This window comes from Anarhichas minor, unplaced genomic scaffold (genome assembly GCF_050575085.1).
Source record: "Anarhichas minor isolate MPS153535 unplaced genomic scaffold, ASM5057508v1 ptg000017l, whole genome shotgun sequence".
In the NCBI taxonomy this organism is placed as follows: domain Eukaryota; kingdom Metazoa; phylum Chordata; class Actinopteri; order Perciformes; family Anarhichadidae; genus Anarhichas; species Anarhichas minor.
The window spans coordinates 4,739,757-4,760,766 of NW_027466463.1; the positions used below are offsets into that span (position 1 = coordinate 4,739,757).

General features: G+C 42.0%; 1 protein-coding gene across 1 annotated transcript; it reads right to left on the minus strand.

The window, feature by feature from the left end:
* Positions 1–9,735: 9,735 nt before the first annotated feature.
* Positions 9,736–14,503, minus strand: cabcoco1 (ciliary associated calcium binding coiled-coil 1). Its single transcript, XM_076092822.1, has 6 exons — positions 14,438–14,503; positions 14,269–14,357; positions 13,320–13,489; positions 11,640–11,784; positions 9,985–10,057; positions 9,736–9,911 (listed from the first exon to the last, which is right to left on the minus strand). Exons 1-6 carry the CDS (start codon positions 14,501–14,503, stop codon positions 9,831–9,833), a joined length of 624 nt encoding a protein of 207 aa, XP_075948937.1. The 3' UTR covers positions 9,736–9,830.
* Between the last annotated feature and the right edge of the window lie 6,507 nt (positions 14,504–21,010).

Consider the following 21,010-nt stretch of genomic DNA (forward strand, 5'->3'; position numbering starts at 1 on the left):
TACAAAATGTGCAAATATTTTTCGGAAAAACTCTCCCTTGTCAAGCCCACAGAAATGTTCTTAGGGTACAGAGGGGACACTGCAAGAAAGCAGGGGAAATTGACTCAAGTACTGGCTCCAGACACTTGCCAGTATATCTCCATTATTGATACCATAAAGTTTCTCTTCAAAAGTGAAAAGATGCAGAGACTCTCTAAGCAATCTAATGTTACAGGTACCAGGATTGGTACCAAATAGCCAGATGATAAGTTTCTGTAAACAGGACACACAAATGACACAGGGCAATTTCACGTCTGCTCATCTCGCCTGCTCGTCAGAATCAGTTATTTATTTACCAAACAACACAAGGTGCAAAACATATGGTAAACACATTTTAACAGTCTTAGACAATATTACACACGAAATGTTCACTGAGCCACAAACAATACTTTCGCGCCATTTTCGCTAACACGGCACAACGGACAATCAAGCTAGACACCCACACAAACACATATATATTCAGACATCCATCTCCTAGCTACCTAGCCGCTAGCAATATGCTTATCTAAACCGACTCATTCAGTACTCAATCCTTCCTCACCCACCTGTAAACAGGACACACAAATGACACAGGGCAATTTCACGTCTGTTCATCTCGCCTGCTCGTCAGAATGAGGAAACAGCATCGCGCCGTTGTAGTCAACTCTACTGTCGTAACGCCTGCCCAAATCAAAGCAAAAAGCACCACCCTGCCCCCTGCTGGCCACAGGGTGGATTGCACACTCCATACACAGTGAAAGCACGTCAGTCCTTTATAAAATGATTATATTTCTACCATATACAATGCTCACTCTAAACTATATTGGCTTTACATAACCCAAAACACACCAACTCACATGTGAAAGCACATTGGTTGGTGTCACACTAACAAAAGTGTTGATGGTAAAATGCATGATTATTGTGATGGCACACAGTTTGCACATCATGCATTATACAGCAGGTATCCCAATGCCCTACAAATCCAACTTTATTTACCTTATATATACCTCTTGAAGCAGATCTAGTGAGTCTGCCGCCTTGAGTGCTTTGTTTAATAAAATCACAGTGGAGGCGGGGCCATACCATGTAAAATTTAAAAAACCAGACACACATCAGTGAATTTAATGATGTTCTCCCAACTCAGGATATGGTGTTTGGTGAGAATATTGCAGTGATGGTGACTTTTGGGTTTTTTATCAAGTGTTTTTAGGGCTTGTTTATGGAGAATATGAATAGATTTTAATGTTGTGCTGCTGGCTTGTGCCCAGCTGGTTAAGCAGTTGGTCAGATGGAGGATAATTATTGCATTAAAATACAATTTTGCAGCCTGCATGGTTAGACAGTGTCTTATATATCTAAGATTCATGAGATTAAATTTTAAGACATTTGTCACGTTTTACCTGTTTTTTAAAAGAGAGATTAGAATCAATAAAAATTCCTAAATATTTAAAATCTGACACTACCTGTAGCCTCTCACCAGCAACATAAACATATGGCTCCAGTGACACTTTGCAAGCCCTCTTTGTGAAGAACATACAAACAGTATTTTTAACATTCAGGTGAAGGCAAGCCATTTTGTTACATTTGTCATTGTGGACGTGAGTTTAAGTGCAGCTTGTTCTTTGCGTGCACATAAATCACTGTATCGTCAGCGTACATTTGAATATCACACCCATCACAGACACCCGGCAAATCATTAATATATAAACTGAATAGTAAAGGTCCCAAAATAGAACCTTGGGGTACTCCCACGTTAGATGTTAGAGTAGATGATGTGACATCACCCACTCTGACACACTGGGTTCTTCCTTCAAGGTAGGATTTCAGCAAGGCAAGAGACTCTCGGGAAAAGTTAAAATTTTAAAGTTTGTTAATCAGGACATTGTGATTAACCGTATCAAAAGCCTTCTTCAGGTCAAGAAAAACCGCTGCTACTACACCCCCTTTATCCATTTTAAGCTTCACATTCTCTAAGAGGAAGCAGTTGGCTGTTTCAGTAGAATGATTAGCCCTGTAACCAAACTGCATAGGATGCAGCTGATATGGAGAGCTGTTGAGATATTTAATAAGTTGCTCTGCAACACATTTCTCAGCAATTTTGGAAACAGCAGGGAGGATACTGATTGGCCGATAATTGGAGACATCGGTTGAATCTCCTGACTTAAAAATGGGTGTTACTATGGCTGATTTCCATCCTTTTGGAAACACACATTGCCTGAGAGATTTGTTGACAATGCTTGTGATAGGGTGAGTGCCTAGGTGCCTTTATGTTTTGTTAGGTTTTTAAGAACAAAGGATGAAGGAGCTTGCAGGCCGCAGGTACTCTTCTGCTGCGAGCTTTTTACTGCGCATGCGCATCAGAAGAATGAGCTGGACCCGGTCCAAAATTAAAACAATATTTAATGCACTACACAAAGTTCACTTACAAACTGAATTAACTATCAATAGTAATGTTCTCGAGAGCAGAGACCACATACACGCATCTCCTCACAGTCCGGCGCGGCCAGTTAGCTGAAAATGAGAGCTGCAGTGATCTGAGGTAAACTCCCTAAAACATTGTCTTTTGTATCCCCTGAGAGTCGGAAAGTGTCCGACACTGTCATAAAACGTGTGAATGACCCTCCGTGGCGATTAGTGATTGGCTTCATTTGAATTCTGCCCCCTCCCATTATCGATCCCTTAGCAAAACATCTTGGCTCCTCGCAAAACATCTTGAACTCCTCCTCTCTGTCCTGCTGGTCAGCTTGGCATTTGACCGTCCCACTGGCCCCATCCTCCATCGATGAGGTCGCCTCCATTTGCTGCTGCATGTCTGACACCTCACTCAGAATCCCTATCTGACCCTCAAGACTATTCTTAGTGTTTTAATACCTACAGTGACTATACTTCTATGATTTAATACATTCAATGAGTTAATATACTGTAACATATAATATCCTCTATAAGTAAGAATATTGTAAACCTATAATACATTCCATATGGAAACATATTGTGACTAACATATTTATTATTGTAACACTTCTACTCACCACTAGGGGTGTTATTGAATCCTACTAATAATGCGTTTAATACTGAAATTCTCCACAGTTTCTTTAGAAAAATATTGTCAATTCCATAAACATCTTTGGCACCTAGAGTTCTTGAGTGAGCCTAGAACTCTGGTGACAGTAGATTCAGAGACTTCTTGAATAGCGAAGCATGGTTGACCTTCATTTACTGGTATAGGATCAAATTGACCAGTACTGGAGCTTCGAGTTAAAGCTTCCACTGAGTTGATAAAGTACGAATTGAAAGCTGTACAAATTACAACTTCATCTTGTGTAAGGCACCCGTTCACATTCATTTTAAGTTGCTTCTTTGAATTGCTGTTCTGTTTGTCTATCAACTTCTTTAGATTATCCCATATTATTTTAGAATTACCTCCTGCTTCATCAATGATCTTAATAAAATAATTAGCTTTTGCTTTTCTAAGTTCTTTCGTTACCTGATTTCTCAGCATTACGAATTTCTGCCTATCATTTCCTAATTTAGACTTGAGTCCCAATTTTAACGCATAGTCCCGTTTTTTCATTAAATTCCAGATGTCACTATTTAGCCATGGAAGTGTGTTTTTTTGATTTTGTTTAATTTTGGCTTTTTTAAGGAAACTGTCAATTGTGGTCTGTATTGTGGATAAGAAGATGTTGCTGTCTTCCTCCACACTTGCACCCGTTAAACAGTTGCTCCAATCAATTCCTTGTATAGCATCCTCAAATGAATTTTGGTCACCTTTCGGTATTCTTAATTGATAAGCCTTTCTGGTAGAAGACATACTAAAGCGTTTCTTTGTAAGTTTTCTTGTTAAAAGTATCAAATTATGGTCAGACATACCAGTTACCATATTGTGTGTGGTCATATTGTGTGTGATCATTCTTTCAGGTTTATTGCTAAAAATCAAATCAATCTGGGACTGAGAAGAGTGGGTTATCCTTGTGGGTTTGTTCACTAACTGGGTCATATTAAAGCAATCAATTGTACGTTTTAGGGATTTTCTTCCAGACTTATCCTCCTAATTTGCATTCAAATCACCCATTAATATAACCTCTTTGTCAAAGTCACATTCCTTTAACATGGAATTAAGCTGATCGTAAAATTCACATTTGGACGATGGTGGTCTGTAGAGACATATAAGAGTAAGAGACATTTGAGATGATAGTGACACTTTCAGACCAATACATTCCAATTTGACATCACTTGACCACTCAATCTGGCTGCAGTTAAGGTGTTCTTTAACGTAAAACATTACTCCTCCTCCTTTACCACTAGATCTATCTCTTCTAAATATATTGTATCCACGTACATTCAAAGCAACAGAGGGCAAGTTTATATGTAGCCAGGTTTCTGAGAGACATAGAAAGTCCAGGTTTGAATTCACAACAAGATGTTTTATTTGATCCATTTTAGGCAAGAGACTTCGAATATTCAAATGCCCCCCAAACAGTCCTTTAGGTCTTGCGTGCGTATCCCAGAGCACCCGGGCATGATTGACCGTTTTGAAAAGTTTATGTTTACGTAATCTTCTGATAGCTGGATTCAGGCCACTTTGTTTCGCTTTCGTTGTTACAGCGCAATGTTCGGAGTTTAAAAGCATCATTCGCTCTGCTGAGAGGGTGATTGGCTGCAATCTGCTGTTCCTCCAGGACTTGTTCGCTTCAAGGACCCTGAAGCGAGCAAGAAAGATTTTTGCCGAGCCCTCTCACTCTGGACACAAACTGTTCGTGCCCCTTCCATCTGGTAGGAGGCTGCGGTCCATCAGGACCAAGACCTCACGCTACACAAACAGTTTCTTCCCATCGGCAGTCAGGCTCATTAACAGAGCCCGGGTCCCCCACTGACTCTGTCATCCCCAGGACAATTTCCTACCAGTCACTCCCCTGCACATCCCTTCCTATTTAAATACACTTGTCACTTTTACATTACACTTACATTAGACTTGTTTAAAATACTGTTATCTGTTTATCTGTGCACTTTATTTTATATTCTTTTATATTATATTATAAATTTTAATGTTTCTATTTCTTGCACTGTGTTGATTGTTTGTTATTGTCTAATGTTATGCACCACCCACCATGACAAATTCCTTGTATGTGAACATTAGCAATAAACGGTTCTGATTCTGATAAAAGTATAACCATCACAACATATAGCTTGTTTACACTTTTTATAACCATCATAACATATAAACTGTTTTATTTCATGTTAGATGTGATTTAACATATGAACTGTTTTTTTTTCATGTTAGAAGTGATAGAAACATTTAGCCTGCTTAGACACTTTATGTAACATAGTCACTTGAGCCTTATATAGCGCTTCCGGTTCTAATAGGACCAAACCAGTTACATTCTGTTGCTAACTCTGATACAGGATGTCTCCTGTCTGTGTGACGCATGTGATTATGGGAGGTACTAGCCTCAGAGTAGCATAAAAGAAGCAGAGAAACTGTGAGATTCAGCGATTCCCCCGTGTAGAGACTGGGATAGACTTCTTTAATAGACCCTTAGGGATCTTACCCCCTCAGAGGTGGGATAGAAGACCCTTTGTGCGTTATCAGAAGACAGCAGTGGCGGGCCGTGCATTTTATACCTGTCCTGCAGCTGAAACACAGCTACGGTTATTATTTGTTTCGTGTCAAAATGAAGCCAACACCTATAGATAGAGTGCGTCTCCTCTCTGCTCTGACTGCAGCTGGGACTGCTGCGCCTGTGTGTGCTTTGGGGCTCACGGCAGCTCCCGCTGCTCGTTCACGACAGTGCAGAACGTACGTGCTTTCACGAGTCAAAACAGCACATAAGTCTCCAACAACACCAGAACAAGTCGCTAGATTTGTCACTAGTAGCTTTTGACAAATAAAGTCGCCATGAGGGTTTGGAAAGTCGCCAGATTTAGCGAGAGAGTCGCCAAATTGGCAACACTGGCACCGGCTAAATATGTCCCCAGAGCAACATTGGACATAACAATGGTTCCTATCACCTATAAAACAAACAAAAATCTTCATAAAAACAAGTTGTACAAATAATAATAAACAAACAAGCATATTAAAGCTACTGCAGATGTAAAAACAAAAGCAGTTCACTTACCAGAGCTGCTGTTCACTATTTATAGACAAAGTCCATGCTCCTTTCTTTGTTAATAAAGAGTTTAATCCCACGGTTGTTCAGTACATCCGTGCATTTTAGTTCCAGTAAGAACTTCTCGATTCATGGACGCCAGTGAAGCCTCCCCAGTTGTATTTCTTGAATCGGTTTTAATGTGTTTGAGGGCTGAAAATGTCCGCTCGACAGAGGCAGCAGATTTTGGGATTGTCACCGCAAAACATGTCAGGCTAGCCCACTGACCAATCACGTATGGCTAGGCCAGCTAGCAGGCTCTGGCACGTCAAAGAATACGCCCAACATGTCAAACTAAAGAGCTGATTGGTTGAACACTATGACAATCAACAAGAATTTATTCGGCTCATTAAGGGAATTCTCCGTCCTTGTAACCGGCATGAAATCGACTTGGATAGAAAGAGAAGTTGTCCTCTTTTTCTGAAGAATCCGTTTCTTCACATCTGCAGGAAAAATGTAAAAAAAAAACAGTCTCTGTGAAACTGTTTACCTCGGGTTTTCTTCTAAAAACAGCAACGTTGTGTTTGCCTCCTTACTTGCGAACTGAATCGCATGGACTAGGTGGGGGTGAAACAAGGTTTTGTAAAAGAAGGTCTGAGGGCCTTGACCAATGGGAGGCCAGTGTTGCATTTGGGTCACGATTTCACAGGTGACTGTGAAATCCTTTCTGGTGGGGGTTTGGATGCCCCCTACCCAAAGCAGGATGGGCCGTGCCTGCAGAATTGGCAGGCCCAATCTCTTTGTCTTAGAGAACATGGTGAAGCCAAGCACATGGTCCCAACAATACCATCACAAAACTTTTACAGGTGCACTAAGATCAAAAAGGAAGGCACAATTTGAAGATGGGTGTGGCAGTAAAGGTAGGTAGTGGGCACGGGCCATTGCCCACCCCACTTTACACCCCCTGCCCCAGTATAGCGTCGTAGGTGGTGTGATCCAATCGCAACATGGTCTCTAGTTGTCTGTATTATTTATTATTTGCATTTTGTTTTGAACTCCCTTTCTTATACACATCTCAGTTCATACTCTGACTCGATGGGCTTAACCTATATGCTTATACCCAAACCTTCTTTCCTCCTAACAGTTTGAGTTTTTGCCTCGATCAAAGCTTTCTAAATAAAGTATTACAACAGATACTGAAGGAGATGGATGCAAACTGGAACAGCAAAGGCGGTCTGTGACGGGCTAAAAAAAATGTCCAGCTGAAATATCATGCCGAAATGGAAGGCTGAAAGCACCCAGGGCACAGAACGGAGCTCTTTATCTATAATACAGTTCACAGTCAAAATGCCAGGGATAGCAAGTGAAAGTGTACTGTTGACCCATTTGTGTTCAAGATTAGAAATTACTCAAGATTAATTTACAATAGCTGAGTGGGATTTATTTATCCTCAATTTTAGATCCAGTAGACAAAGTGGACTACATACCAACACGGTATAGACATGTCTGTATACTTTGGCAGCAATATATTGGAATGCAAACATACATGCTTATGCATTATTCACGGATGTTAAAACCCATCTCAAATTCATGCTTTCTCCTCTGCATTATTAATATGCACTGCCTCTGTGGTGAGGCTTTCTGTATGTCTGTAAAATGACATCCAACTTCTTGAGTTATTATATTTAAATTACAAAAACTTATTCTGATTTTAGTTTTTGTGCTTATAAAATGTGGAGGCTTATAAGGAGTAGTTTCATAGTCTTAGTCCATTTTACATTTTTGTTTGTGAACAGATTAAACAAATGATACGCAATGTGTGAATCAGTGAGCTTTAGAGGTGTCGGTGGGTGTTATTAAACTTCGGTCATAGCCAGGTTAGCTGTTTGTCCCTGCTTCCAGTCTTTATGCTAAGCTAAGCGAACCACATCCTGAATGCAGTTCTCCACTCAACACACAGACAACATGAGATTGACAGTGATCTCACTCTCAGAGAGCAAGTGAATAAGACAATTTCCTCAAACGTGGAACTATTTCCTTGATATTTTGTAGATCATTTTTAAGTCACGCCTGCGCTTTGTCCCACCTGACTTCATTTCTGACCTGTTCACCCCTCGACCTAAGTTCATGCGCAGGCACCTTGTTAGTAGTTCCGCTGTTATTAAGAGACAGTACCTCATAATTATGCCAAACTAAATCACATCATCATATGTAGTGGATTCACATTACAGGACAGTTTGTGAGTTAATAAAAGCCAGGCAGTCCTCACTGTGCCGCTGCTCATTTACACATTATGATCTCTCTTTCTGCCTCACATTGTGCTCTCTTCTTAACGCTTTTATTTCCATCCTTGCTATTTCCTCCTGCTTTATTAGATGCCACAATGAGTGTATTAAAAACAGTCATGCTTTGATGTATGGCCATCATGAAGAGGAATAATTACACTGTCCAATCACTTTTTATATGAACATATGGCATGCGAGTGTTGTATAAAGATACAATTCATTAAATGAATAAAAACAAAAGTCTGTCGCTTTTCTTTGTTAGGAATTAACACTATTTTTCACATTTCTTTCAGGTTAAATGTAGTTCTTTTGTTCTTGACTCAACATGTCTGCCTCTAGATCTCAGGAAGACATCACTTCATCTTTGCTCTTACCAAGAATATGTTATTACTAAAACTCCACTACCATTAGGTCCATTATGTACAGTTTTAGAATTTTGGTGTTTCTTTCTTATTTTAATAACAATACATTGTATTTGTATAGCGCTTTAAAAGGTACTCAAAGACACTTTACATGGTAAAAACAGATTTTTGTTTTACTTCCGCCTCATAAATATTTGTATATATAAAATTTAACTAATGCTTAAAGCTACTACGAGGAACTCTCGTTTCGTATTGATTTTGGTCCCTGTGGACTGAAGTGGTAATGTAGTGTCCCTTTAGAAAACCTCTTATTATACTGCAGCAGGGGTCTGACAGTCTGCCCCACTCAGTCTTGGTTCTGGTTCTCCCGTGCCGTCCTTCCCTCCAGCGGGCCCAGCAATACGACCTGGTCCTCCTGCAGAGTGGTTTCTGTGTTGGGTCCCAGCAGGAACCGGAGGAGAAGCGACACAAAGCTCTGTTCCTGGAAGGAGGAGGAGACACTCCCGCCGGAGCTCTGACTGCAGGTCAAAGGCGGCAGCGAAGCCGGATCTGGGTTTGTCTGTTTTCAGCTGGTCGCTGAAGGAATTTGATGAAGGAACCCGCGTGATTTTATCTGATTTTGACGGATAATACCTATAAAGAAACAGAAAATCGTCTTGCCAAAAGATTTAAAATATGATATAAATGCATATCGGCGTGGACACGCAACAAGCTGCCTGACCTCCGTGCCCGTCAGTAACTCCTCTCTGGATTACGAATATTGAGGAATTAGTATTGAATGGAGACTGCTTCAACAGTTAAAAGTTCCTCATAGTAACTTTAAAATAAAAAATGTTTTGTGACTTTTCTTATAAATAATACTATTAAATGTAAGTGATGAGAGGCGTTGTGTGAAAGGTGGAGAAACAAAGCAACAGTGAGGTGTGGACTGATTGTCTGCAGTCTGACGCCACAGAAAGACGACGCCCCACGGTGGACAACGAAAGGAATCGCAAGTCTTGGCTTGCACTGATGCCATCCATCCATCCGCCCGTTCATCGCCACCTCTTCATTTCTCTGGATGCCAGGAGCAGAGCCACTTATTGGGAGTAGAGGTTAGTGGGAATGCCTTCCTCCAATGGAGTAAGAGCACCTTGGCAGGCGAACACTTCGATGGTCCTCTGGAAAACAGCGCGTTTAAAATATGATATAAATGCATATCGGCGTGGACGCACACACAACAAGCTGCCTTACCTCCGTGCCCGTCAGTAACTCCTCTCTGGATGTGGTGAAGACAAGCTCATAGAGTCTGTACTTCTGAAACAGACTGCAGCCGGCAGAATACACAGGGTCAGCTGTGTCAGTTGAATTATTAAAACACAGTAGATTCTAGAAGAGCACAGAGCTGGTTTACCAACAGCATCTCACTTAAATTATACAATAAAACCGTACCATGATTTCAAGTATTTTCTTTTGTAGTCAATTTGATAGTGTCATCCTAAATCCATGCTCAATTATATTCATACGTATAATGGACATAAAATATGGTGACCTTCTGGGTTTGTAGTGGTGGAAAGTAACGACGTGCATTTACTGTACTCAAGTATTGTACTTAAATACATGTTTAGGTACTTTACATGAATAATTCCCCTTTCTGCCAATGTATATGTTATATTCCGCTATTTATTTAATAGCTGCAGCTACTAGACATTGTACATTATTACAATATAGTTTTACATACAGTACAAAGCATATGATCAGCTGCTAAAATATGATGCATTGTTCTAGATGTAACTACCCCGTACAAACACATATAAAGTACAAACGAGCCACCCAGCTTTGACATTGAAATGCTGCTTTTATGGACTTTGCACTTCCGATTCCATCCTCTCAAAGTGAATGTGTTTTGTGAGTGGGTTTTTGGTTAGACGCCTGATATAAGGTCTGTGGTTGACACAAGCTGAAGAGGTTTTAAAGTTTAGTTCTGCGACATAAAATAGGTCAGTAAACATCCCACTCTTGAATTTTGAAGCTTTTAAGTGTCTTAAAAAAGCCGGTTGCTAACAAGTGGCTAATGTATGACTCGGTTTGACTATAACAAATACTCAGATGAAACATATTGTGCTATTTATCACAGACTAAAATTCAAATTTTTAACATGTGTCGTGTTCCCGGTCCAAACTGACTGGTGTGAAAAATGCTGACTCATTTAAGTTGAATTGATTTCAATAGTAAAGAAAGGACATGGGTTGTCTCTTGGTCTGGATCATATTCTGTGTTGTCTTCATCATTACTTCATCCTCTTCACTGTCAGTTTCCTGGCCTCTCCCCTCCTCACCAGTAGATATGATCAAGAGCCTCACATACAGTAGTACATGGTTTGGCCATTGTGCTGCCACAGAATGAACTGAGGCAAGGCCTCAAAAAAGCTTTAAATAACAGAGCAGAGTTGTAAGAAAGGTTCCAAATATTTTCGAAAACAATGTTGTAATTGTTTGTGAGGATCATAGGTGAGAATGGGCAAAGTCATGGAAACTTATGACTAATCAAGATGTGTCTGTCAGCTCCTTGTACTGTATGCCACCTGTGTGTTAAAAGGAAGGCCAATTTGAGGGGGGAGCCCAGGGAAGCAGTGACCTGCTGGACCTCTTTTCAGCACCACCTAACAGTGTGGAGCTAATGATTGGGCCATTAAGGGGAACAAATGGGACCTTTGATGTGTGCCACTGGATGGACACATTTTTATACCAGCCCATAAAACTCGTGCTGGTCCCACATGGACGTGTTGGGATTTATATGCATTTGTAAACCTCTCAGGTGTGTATCAACGAGTCAGACACACAGCGTGAAAAAAATCCACATCTAGACTTTACCTGTGAATACAAGAGCATTTAAAGGATTCTTCTGACCTGTTTCTGATGTAACTTATGAGCGCCGTGGCTTCTTCTTCGTCAAGAAGTGGAGTGGTGTCTTCCTCTGAAGTCCGGCACTGGCTGGCAGCACCTAGGGCCTTAGCAAACTCCATCAAGTTCTCCACTAAAGGCAACCGTTTCTCTGGAATATGACGATAAAACACAGATTACTGCAGGGATTCTGACATATTTGATAGGATATGTAGTTACGGAACACACTCACAAAACTGCCTTTTCTGCATTGTAGCGACGCAAGGTAAATTTAAATGTATCAAACTTTCTCATCTTACATTCATCGAAATGAACACCTGCACAATCCGGTGAAATCTAGCACAATATTCCAGGATTCATGTGCCATGAAAGAGCTCAGCTGTGAAACTTGTAACATTCTGTTGACCATTGGATCTGAGAGATGACAATTTAACACAATGGTCATTTTAGGCTTTAATTAGTTGCGGTTTTGTAGGCCTATGTACTTAATAGGCTGGTAACTCTGTATAAGACTGTGTCCAAAATCACTCCCCTTTTGTTCTACAGTAAACTCATAGACTATAGGAAGTGGATGTAACCTCCATGATGTCACCAATGGACCATCATTTACTAGATGAACATCATGCTGTATTGAGGAAATAGAATAATTTTCTCATAGACTTATATACAATCGAACTTCTTCTCAAGTTGCCCCCCGATGGCCATCAGAAAGAATGCAAGTTTGCGCATTGGCTTCACTTTTCAGAGCCAGAAGTTGCCGCCTGAGCGGCAACATAAATACTGTCCGAGATTTTATTTGAGTGTCCAAATCCTATGTGTAAATATTTCCACTATATAGTGCCCTTAAAAATTAAATTAGTCCATGGCCTTTATACTTTCTGAAAATAATCCCACAATGATATGCTGATATGTTTTATAAATAAGAAAATTAGTGTTGCACGACTCTGCGCCTGTCAGTGATGACCAAAATGATGATTAGAAAGTGTCTGAAATCTCAGTTTACCGCTCACTATTGGTTAAATTGTAGTGAATGAGTGAGCAAGGGAGTGATTTGATGTAGAATAAATTAGATTTCTTGCAATTGAGCTAAAACATGCAAAACCACCGGTGTGGTCATTTAATGTGTAATCTTACTTAACCTGATTCCATGAAGCATGTACTTGGGAGAGTAACTGACTATTTTGAGTACATTCTGGATAGTAACTTCCATGGAGGTGTTGTAATTACAACTCTGAAGTCTACCTCCCCGTCTGAATAAGTAAATACTGTCTGCAATGTATCTGGTAAGGAAATACAACTTTATTTAAATGACACTTGTCAAAACCAGGGTTATAAAGTGCGTCACAGTCACAAAAGAAACTATGACAATAATTTAAAAAATATATAAGAACAAGATAAGATAAGATGAGATAGACTTAATTGTCCCGAAGGAAATTTGTCTTGGACACATACAGTATCTGCTGTTAAAAGAATACAAAAATAACATAGTGCATACATACACAGACTGTCGCCAGTCCACATGCACGCACACACAGTACCTACAGTACATGCACAGACATGCATATACAAGTAGTAAGCAAGCAGCAGACTTTTGAACTGACTGTAATGCTGCAAAAATATTCTGGACTCTGGTAAAGAAGGACTGAAGTACCGTCCGCCTGGGATTTTTTCTACGTGTCCTCCCACCTCTTATGTTATCCAGCAGCATGTGCAGTACAGCCATGGTGAAGGAGGTCTGATTGGGGGTGAAATTGGCCTCTTTTGCCCACCAGAAACCACAGACGTAGTAATCCAGCAGGGCAGCTTCCTTCATACAGACGTGATGGTTCCCGAAGCCCAGAATCTCTGTCATTTCACTACAGACGACAGAGAGCACATCTGGATAAATACTATTTCAGTGCAGCAGTAATGCATGGAAATACAGTCACATAAATGCTGATGAAACATGTGGGCCATACCAACCCTTGAGGATACTGAGATTACGTCCTCAGGATGGTTTTTTTTCCGTCTTATTTTTGGGGGAATTTGTGGGTTTTAGAAGACTAAGGAATCCTTGTCGTTCTACAATAAAACAGTACACAGTGTGGATATTTTAAATACTCATGATTCATGACTCATTTCAGATAAGAATTGAATTCTGGCAGTGTGGGGAAGGCCTTGCGACACCATTTAGACCTTTGTGTTGGGAAATAAAACGTAGGAGTTAAATAGTTAAACTGAAACAAAAGCAAACATTAAAAAAATAAACTTGCATGGTTGATCAAAAAGGACTTGTCAACTGGAACACAGTATCAACAGGCATGCTGTAGGTTTGTGAATTCATAATGCATTCGGCTTTCTTTTTAAATAGCTATGCAATGAAGACTTAACAACACAGAGCGTGTTAACACTGGGTTTCATGACTGCAGACGTTTTTTTCACAAACCACCATAACAACTAACCATCAACCACCAATACTCATTAGTTACACTCTGATAGAACTAAAGCCATTCCTTTAAACATTGTGGACGACACGGACGGTGGCAGCCATTGTGTGTGCTTCCCCTTAGCCGGCCTTAACATGTAGCCAGTCAACGCTACGTTTAGCTACTGCAGCTAGCTCGCGAGACAGGAACTTGAGGCGGACGCTACTTACAGCTGAAGCTCGTCCCTGGTGTTTGACAGCAGCGCTTCGACTCGTCGGTGTGGCGCCGCTTCCCACCGGAGGAAACCCGTTTCCTGTTTCTTACGAGAGGTTAAGAACAAAACATGCTGTAGTTATGTCACAATAAGCGAACGCAGGACACGGGACGGTCCGTTATTACCTGTAGCTTGTTGTCCCTTACTTCGGGTTGCTCTTTCTTTTCACGACGTGTCACTCCCGCGGACATGTTGCCAGTGAGGTTGGCGCTCTAGTCGTTTCCATGGCAGCACACCATCAACCCGTCAAACTGCCGGTCCAGGCTGATCCCGGATGGTGACGCCACACAACAGCCTACCTATGTCAAGGTACAGTTTTATTTATTTTTTCAATCGACAACATGTTTTTACTGGAGCCCATATGTGTGTATTTGTCATTAGGACTAGATATAACTTTTTAGGCAGGTTAACATGTGATCAATTATCTGTTCATCTGTATCAACATTATCTGTTTTACAATTTGTATCCCATTTTTGGTAGCCTATACTTAATTACACTAATTTGGCTTTTGTTGATTTGTATTAATAAATCATACTGTCATTTAAACATGTATTCATATCACTGACATATGTATGCTTTAATTGTGAAAGTATATATTTTTGCCAGTCTGAACTCAAGGTAGAGTTGATCAGGCTGATGTAGCTCTGTGAGATATCTGGTAGTGCCTCAGTGTGTAGCCATTCAGTTCATGTGATCTTTGAATGCCTGTTAGAAACGCTGTGTAGGGATGCTTCTTCCTAGTCATTCTTTTCAAATTTTTCCTTTTATATTACAGTTTGCCAGCAGGTCATTTCCCTTGTTACGTTCTGATAAGTCAGCCTTTATGAAGGGTTTTGATTTCATGGCTTACAAATGCTTGTGTGTCTCTCACTTTTTAATAAGTCATCATGTCTGCAGTTAGAAAGGCAGTCCCTAATGAAGGGTCTTGAGTTTCTCAGTTTCTAATACATCAAACAATAATGACAATAACAATAATACAAATGATAATGATAATATATCACTAGTAAAGAATTCTTAAAGTAATCCATTGATTAGGCAGTTGTTAATACATTTTATATTAATTGATTTTGTTCTTGACACCCTGCATCCCTTTCTCAGAAATTAAGTGGCCTTCCTGATGAATTGAAGAGCTGTCTGATTATGATGAGCCAAAATATAAATATTATATAATCAGCCACGTGGTGGTGCTATCACATCAAAAATCACTTTCAAGTCTGTTAAACAGCAGACAAACAAACCAACAGGACCAATACATGTTCTTTATGTGGCTGTATGTGAAATAAACGTGTGTGAGCGCCATATACAATGATTACAGTTTAAAGTGTCTCTTATACAGCTGATAGAAAGAGTCAGTGTGACTCTGTGACAGCTGCTCTATCAGGCCTAATACTTCTTATATACAATCTATGGCAGGTGGCAGACGTCCATCCATCCATTTTCCACCGCTTATCCGGGGTCGGGTCGCGGTGGCAGCAGGTCAAGCAGACCGACCCAGACCCCCCTCTCACCGGCAACATGTTCCAGCTCATTCTGGGGGATCCCGAGGCGTTCCCAGGCCAGCTGGGAGATATAATCTCTCCAGTGTGTTCTGGGTCTTCCCCGGGGTCTCTTCCCAGTTGGACGTGCCTGGAAAACCTCCAGTGGGAGGCGTCCAGGAGGCATCCTAATTAGATGCCCGAACCACCTCAGCTGACTCCTTTCGACGCGAAGGAGTAGCGGCTCGACTCCAAGCTCCCTCCTGATGACCGAGCTCCTTACCCTATCTCTAAGGCTGAGCCCGGCCACCCTACGGAGGAAACTCATTTCGGCCGCTTGTAGCCGCGACCTTGTCCTTTCGGTCACGACCCAGAGTTCGTGACCATAGGTGAGGGTAGGAACGTAGACCGAGTGGTAAATTGAGAGCTTTGCCTTCCGGCTCAGCTCCCTCTTCGCCAAGACGGTCTGGTGCAGCGCCTGCTTTACTGCTGCAGCTGCACCGATCCGTCTGTCGATCTCCCGCTCCATCTTACCCTCACTCGTGAACAAGACCCCGAGATACTTGAACTCCTTCGCTTGAGGTAGGCACGCCGTCCCCACCTGGAGGGAGCAATCCACCGGTTTCCGGCAGAGAACCATGGCCTCAGATTTGGAGGTGCTAACTCTCATCCCCGCCGCTTCACACTCGGCTGCAAACCGCCCCAGTGAATGCTGGAGGTCACGATCCGAGGAGGCTAACAGGACCACATCATCTGCAAATAGCAGAGAGGCGATCCCGAGACCCCCGAAACTGACGTTCTCCGCCCCCAGGCTGCGCCTAGATATCCTCGAACATCACGAACAGGACCGGTGACAAAGGGCATCCCTGGCGGAGGCCAACACCCACCGGGAACGTGTCTGACTTATTGCCGAGAATGCGGACACAGCTCCTACTGCAGTCGTACAGAGACCGGATCGCCCGTTGTAACGGGTCCGGCACCCCATACTCCCGCAGCACCCCCCACAAGACCCCCCGAGGGACCCGGTCGAAAGCCTTCTCCAAGTCCACAAAGCACATGTAGACTGGATGGGCAAACTCCCAGAGCCCCTCCAGTAGTCTTGCGAGGGTAAAGAGCTGGTCCACTGTTCCACGGCCGGGACGGAATCCGCACTGCTCCTCTTGAATCTGAGGTTCGACAAGCGGTCGGAGCCTCCTTTCCAGCACCCTGGCATAAGCCTTCCCCGGGAGGCTGAGTAGTGTGATACCCCGGTAATTCGAGCACACTCTCCGGTCCCCCTTTTTGAAGATGGGAACCACCTTCCATTCCATGGGCACTGATTCCGACCCCCATGCGAGGTGGCAGACGTATGGCTGGAAAATGTATCATATTGGTAAAGATCATTTTCCAGAAAAAAGAAAATCAAAAACAGGCATAAGGTGAGTCTTTTTGAATTATTATTGGAGAATAATGTTTAAGTATCGACACAATTCTGCATAAGTCAGAGATTTGCCAATATAGCCTACATTACAAAGATAAAGATATATATTTATATTTCATGTTACAATCAACACTTGAAATGATGAAGGCACCTGCAAATAACAAGGTACACAATGTACACCATACTTTGGTGTTTCATTTTTACCTCTTTACTTAAGATTTTATTCAACTTAATTTTCTGTCTTTTTACAAAATGTATCAAAAACTGGCAACAAGGACGACCTTGGGTAGGAAATAACGACAATAAATATGAAACAAAATGACCCTCTAAACTAAAAACAATCTGGTTTGAATTGACATCAAAGACTATTACGAAGCATGTTAGAAAGAGATTTAACTTAGCTAAAGCTGATCTATTAAGGGAACCATAAAGTGCTTTGGATGGACGGGAAAAAACAAGCTATTTTACGAGGCAACATATTTTCTTCATAGATCCATATATAATTATATATCTCACAACAAAAATATTCGTTACCAGAGCTTCCACAACCTCCAGCTGTTTGACTGTCAGAAGGAAACGTCACACCCTCCTCCGCCTCGAGTGCCGCCTGCACTTTATTTAAACCGGGTCTCCCCGCCCCTGCTCGCTACGTAACATGCGGCACATCGTTACAGGCAAACCGAGCGCAGCCACTATCTTCGCTGAGCTGAGTCGAAGAGGGACCGGATTCACCGCTCAGCTGAGAGGAGAGGACGCCGCCGTAGGTAACTCAGCCCTTCGCTTTTTCATTAAATATCGTTGCTATATGCGCATGCGTTATTTGTTGTTCCATTAACGGATCTGCAGAAAGAAGGAAAAAAACGGAATTATTGTCCAATCAAGATCACAGTGAGTGCGCAAACTCACAGTCCACACCAAATAAATGATAAGCATATAGACTATGGGACAAACTGTGACCATGACACTTCCATCCCTTCCCTGTCGTCACCATTAAAATATAACGCGTCACTTTAAAATATAGTCTCGGTGTACCCAGAATGTGATCGATCATCTTCCCCGACCGCCCACACTCCTGTGTCAATCAGCCGGAAGTGTTCTAACCGCACAGATGGCAGATGAATCCTCTGCTTCTTTCCCCGATTCAGCGCTGCCGTGCAGATGGAGTCGGGACCGGGAGGCCGTGGCAGCGCGTCAGCGTCAGCGCCGCTCCCGGAGCCGCCGAGCTGGAGGAGGAGCGCCTGCCCGCTGGACGAACTCCTGTGATCGGACCGTCCTCTGCTGCGCACCGGGAGTGTTGGGAGGGAAAAAAATGAGCAACTTCAATCAAAATCCTCTCATGGAGCCGGGGGGCGCAGGGTAGAGAGGATTGGCCGGGCAGGGGCCTCCAGGAGAGACCAGAGCTTCACAACTCAATTATAACTCCACTAAAGCTAATGGTAAGATGCTTTTTATTCATTATGGTATCAGACCTAATGGTTGGCCTTCATTAATCATGAGCCTTCTGCTTATGGCTGCCAATCTATGAGTGTACGAGTAACTGACGACATTTTACAGAAATCGCATCTTATCCAAATTAAGGAAACTTGACTCCCGGTGTGGTACTGATAGAGGTTTAAGACTGATTCAGATCCAGAGGTAGGTTTGTTAAGTTTCGATGGAGTATAGGCAGAAAAAACACATACCTACTTGTATTGGCCAAGTATGTATGCACATATTTGTTTCTTCAACTCTCTCACACAGAAATAGTAATAACAGCTATAGGAACAAGGACAGTAAAGCTGCACAGATAAAGGTAGATAACAGACAGGACTGTTATGTACTCAAGTAGTGAGAAAACAATGTTTATAGGAATATAATATAAAAAAAGATAAATCACCAACTATTAAGTACAAAATAATATGTCTGTAAGTTGCAAACTATGAAAATAGTGCAGAGAAATAAATACTGAACAGATGTATGATTATGTACAATATGTACATGTAAAGATGTTTTTATCCTTTTATCCACGCACTCTCCCATCATGCAGTAGCCACTAACAGCAGTGGCAAATCTGCAAAATGTCACTGGGAAAGAGGGCAAATGGACATTTTTTGTTTGTTTTTAACCCATATACTCTGCTCATTGAGACAGCCTGCTGTTTGCTCAGGGTGGCAACCTGCTTGCAAAGCTGCATGTTAGGAACGGAAGGTCTTCAAGCAGGGCCGGATTAACCCACAAGGGGGACCTGAGGCAAAAAATGAGCTACGGGCCCCTGCTACCCTCCCTGTCTCTCCAAACTTCTGTCCATTAGTTATTAATGTGGTTGTTGTTGTGGTGGTTGTAGTAGGCCAGTTTCTGATGTTCGAGCCAAACCACCATGATGTTGACAAGATAAGTTTTTAGTGAAATATCTCAACGATTATAGAATTAATTGTAATGAAATTTGGTTCAGACATTCATGTATTTGACCGTACAGACTTGTTGGGACTTCTCTGAATTTGTCTACGCGGGCCACTAAGCTACAAGTGGTACTATTGTGATCTTCTGTGCATGTGTGGAATGCTTCCTCCAAGCAGACTTGTCCGTGGTGTCATGCAGCGGTCCATGTGGGAGTCTAAACAAGGTTTTCGGGTTTCGTATTAGTCTGGGGCTCCCTGGTCAGTTGCTAGCTGGGCCTGGTTAGCCATCCAGCCTTATCTTCTAAGGTCCACTCGGCTCGTACCAACCAGTGTTGATGTTCTCCCTCTGTTTGGGTCATTCTCAATTAGGGTCTATTTATTCTTGTTTCCCTTTTGGATTGGGTGCTTTTACCCCAGGAAAATCCAATTATGTATGTTGGGTTCTGGTAGGATTTCCACTGAGCCACTGTGGATCAAGTCCGATGAAGACCACTTGTTAGGAAGCAGAGAAATAGCGGAAATACATAGTGGTGTTTTTGACTGCTGGTATAGCTCGATTCAAAACAAAATCAGGCTTTAGACTAGACATTACCAATCAATTAAAGAATGTCTTCAACCCCAAATACATCCAGCCTATCGGCTCAGGACATCTTTTACACTAATCAAACGTGTCCGATACACTTAGGACTGGTAATCCTTAAGAGTGCTTGATTTAGCACGTACATCTCACAGAAACGTAAACAGCGTTAAGAAAACACAAGAGACAAATGCTTCCGATCCCGACCCATCAAATGTAATTTCGAAGAAAATATGATTTTGTGTCTTGTAACTTGTATCTAAAGTCCCTGGAACTGGTCTAAGCTGATGAGTAGCTCTAATGCTCTGAAAAAAACAAAAAAAACATGTTTTCACATAAGCACAGGCTCAGAACAAAAGATGCCTAATTACAAAATCTTGGCTCATGACACAGCTCGTGGTTCGGTCATCTGAGATAAGTGGAGCGTAGTGTGCCCAGATCAGTGCTGCTGCTGCATGTACATGCCTCTGTTTTTTTTTTTTTTCATTTTTATGGGATCCGCAAAGGATTTAATCAGTCATGCTCTGTCTAATAGATGGGTTGCTCAGTGGAGCGTGATGAGAGAGCATGCTGTCCCAGAGAGAGAGAGAGAAGGAGATGAGAGGAGGAAGACATGACAGTGTCTCTAAAATACAAGGCCTTGGAACACAAAGGAAAAGCGAGTTGACGCTGTCATGAAAACGGAGCCAAGTTAGCTCTTGATTCCTGCCTCCACAGGAATCTTCAGCTTGAATTATGCACACGCAGGAGTGTGTCCCAGTGAAAGAAAGGAGAAGGCCTAACTGTTGTTTGAAGGCACGTTTTGCCTTTTAACACGGAGGGAATGCTAGATCTGTCCAGGAGATGCA

Bases quoted from the DNA above. Each gene is read 5' to 3' on its own strand.
- cabcoco1 (XM_076092822.1), bottom strand. From the start codon at position 14,503: ATGTCCGCGGGAGTGACACGTCGTGAAAAGAAAGAGCAACCCGAAGTA. The intron at 10,058-11,639 runs GTCAGAAGAATC...TGCCGGCTGCAG, and splicing joins ATAAGTTACATCAGAAACAG to TCTGTTTCAGAAGTACAGAC. The intron at 9,912-9,984 runs GTAAGGCAGCTT...GCTGTTTTCCAG, and splicing joins AGTTACTGACGGGCACGGAG to AGGACCATCGAAGTGTTCGC.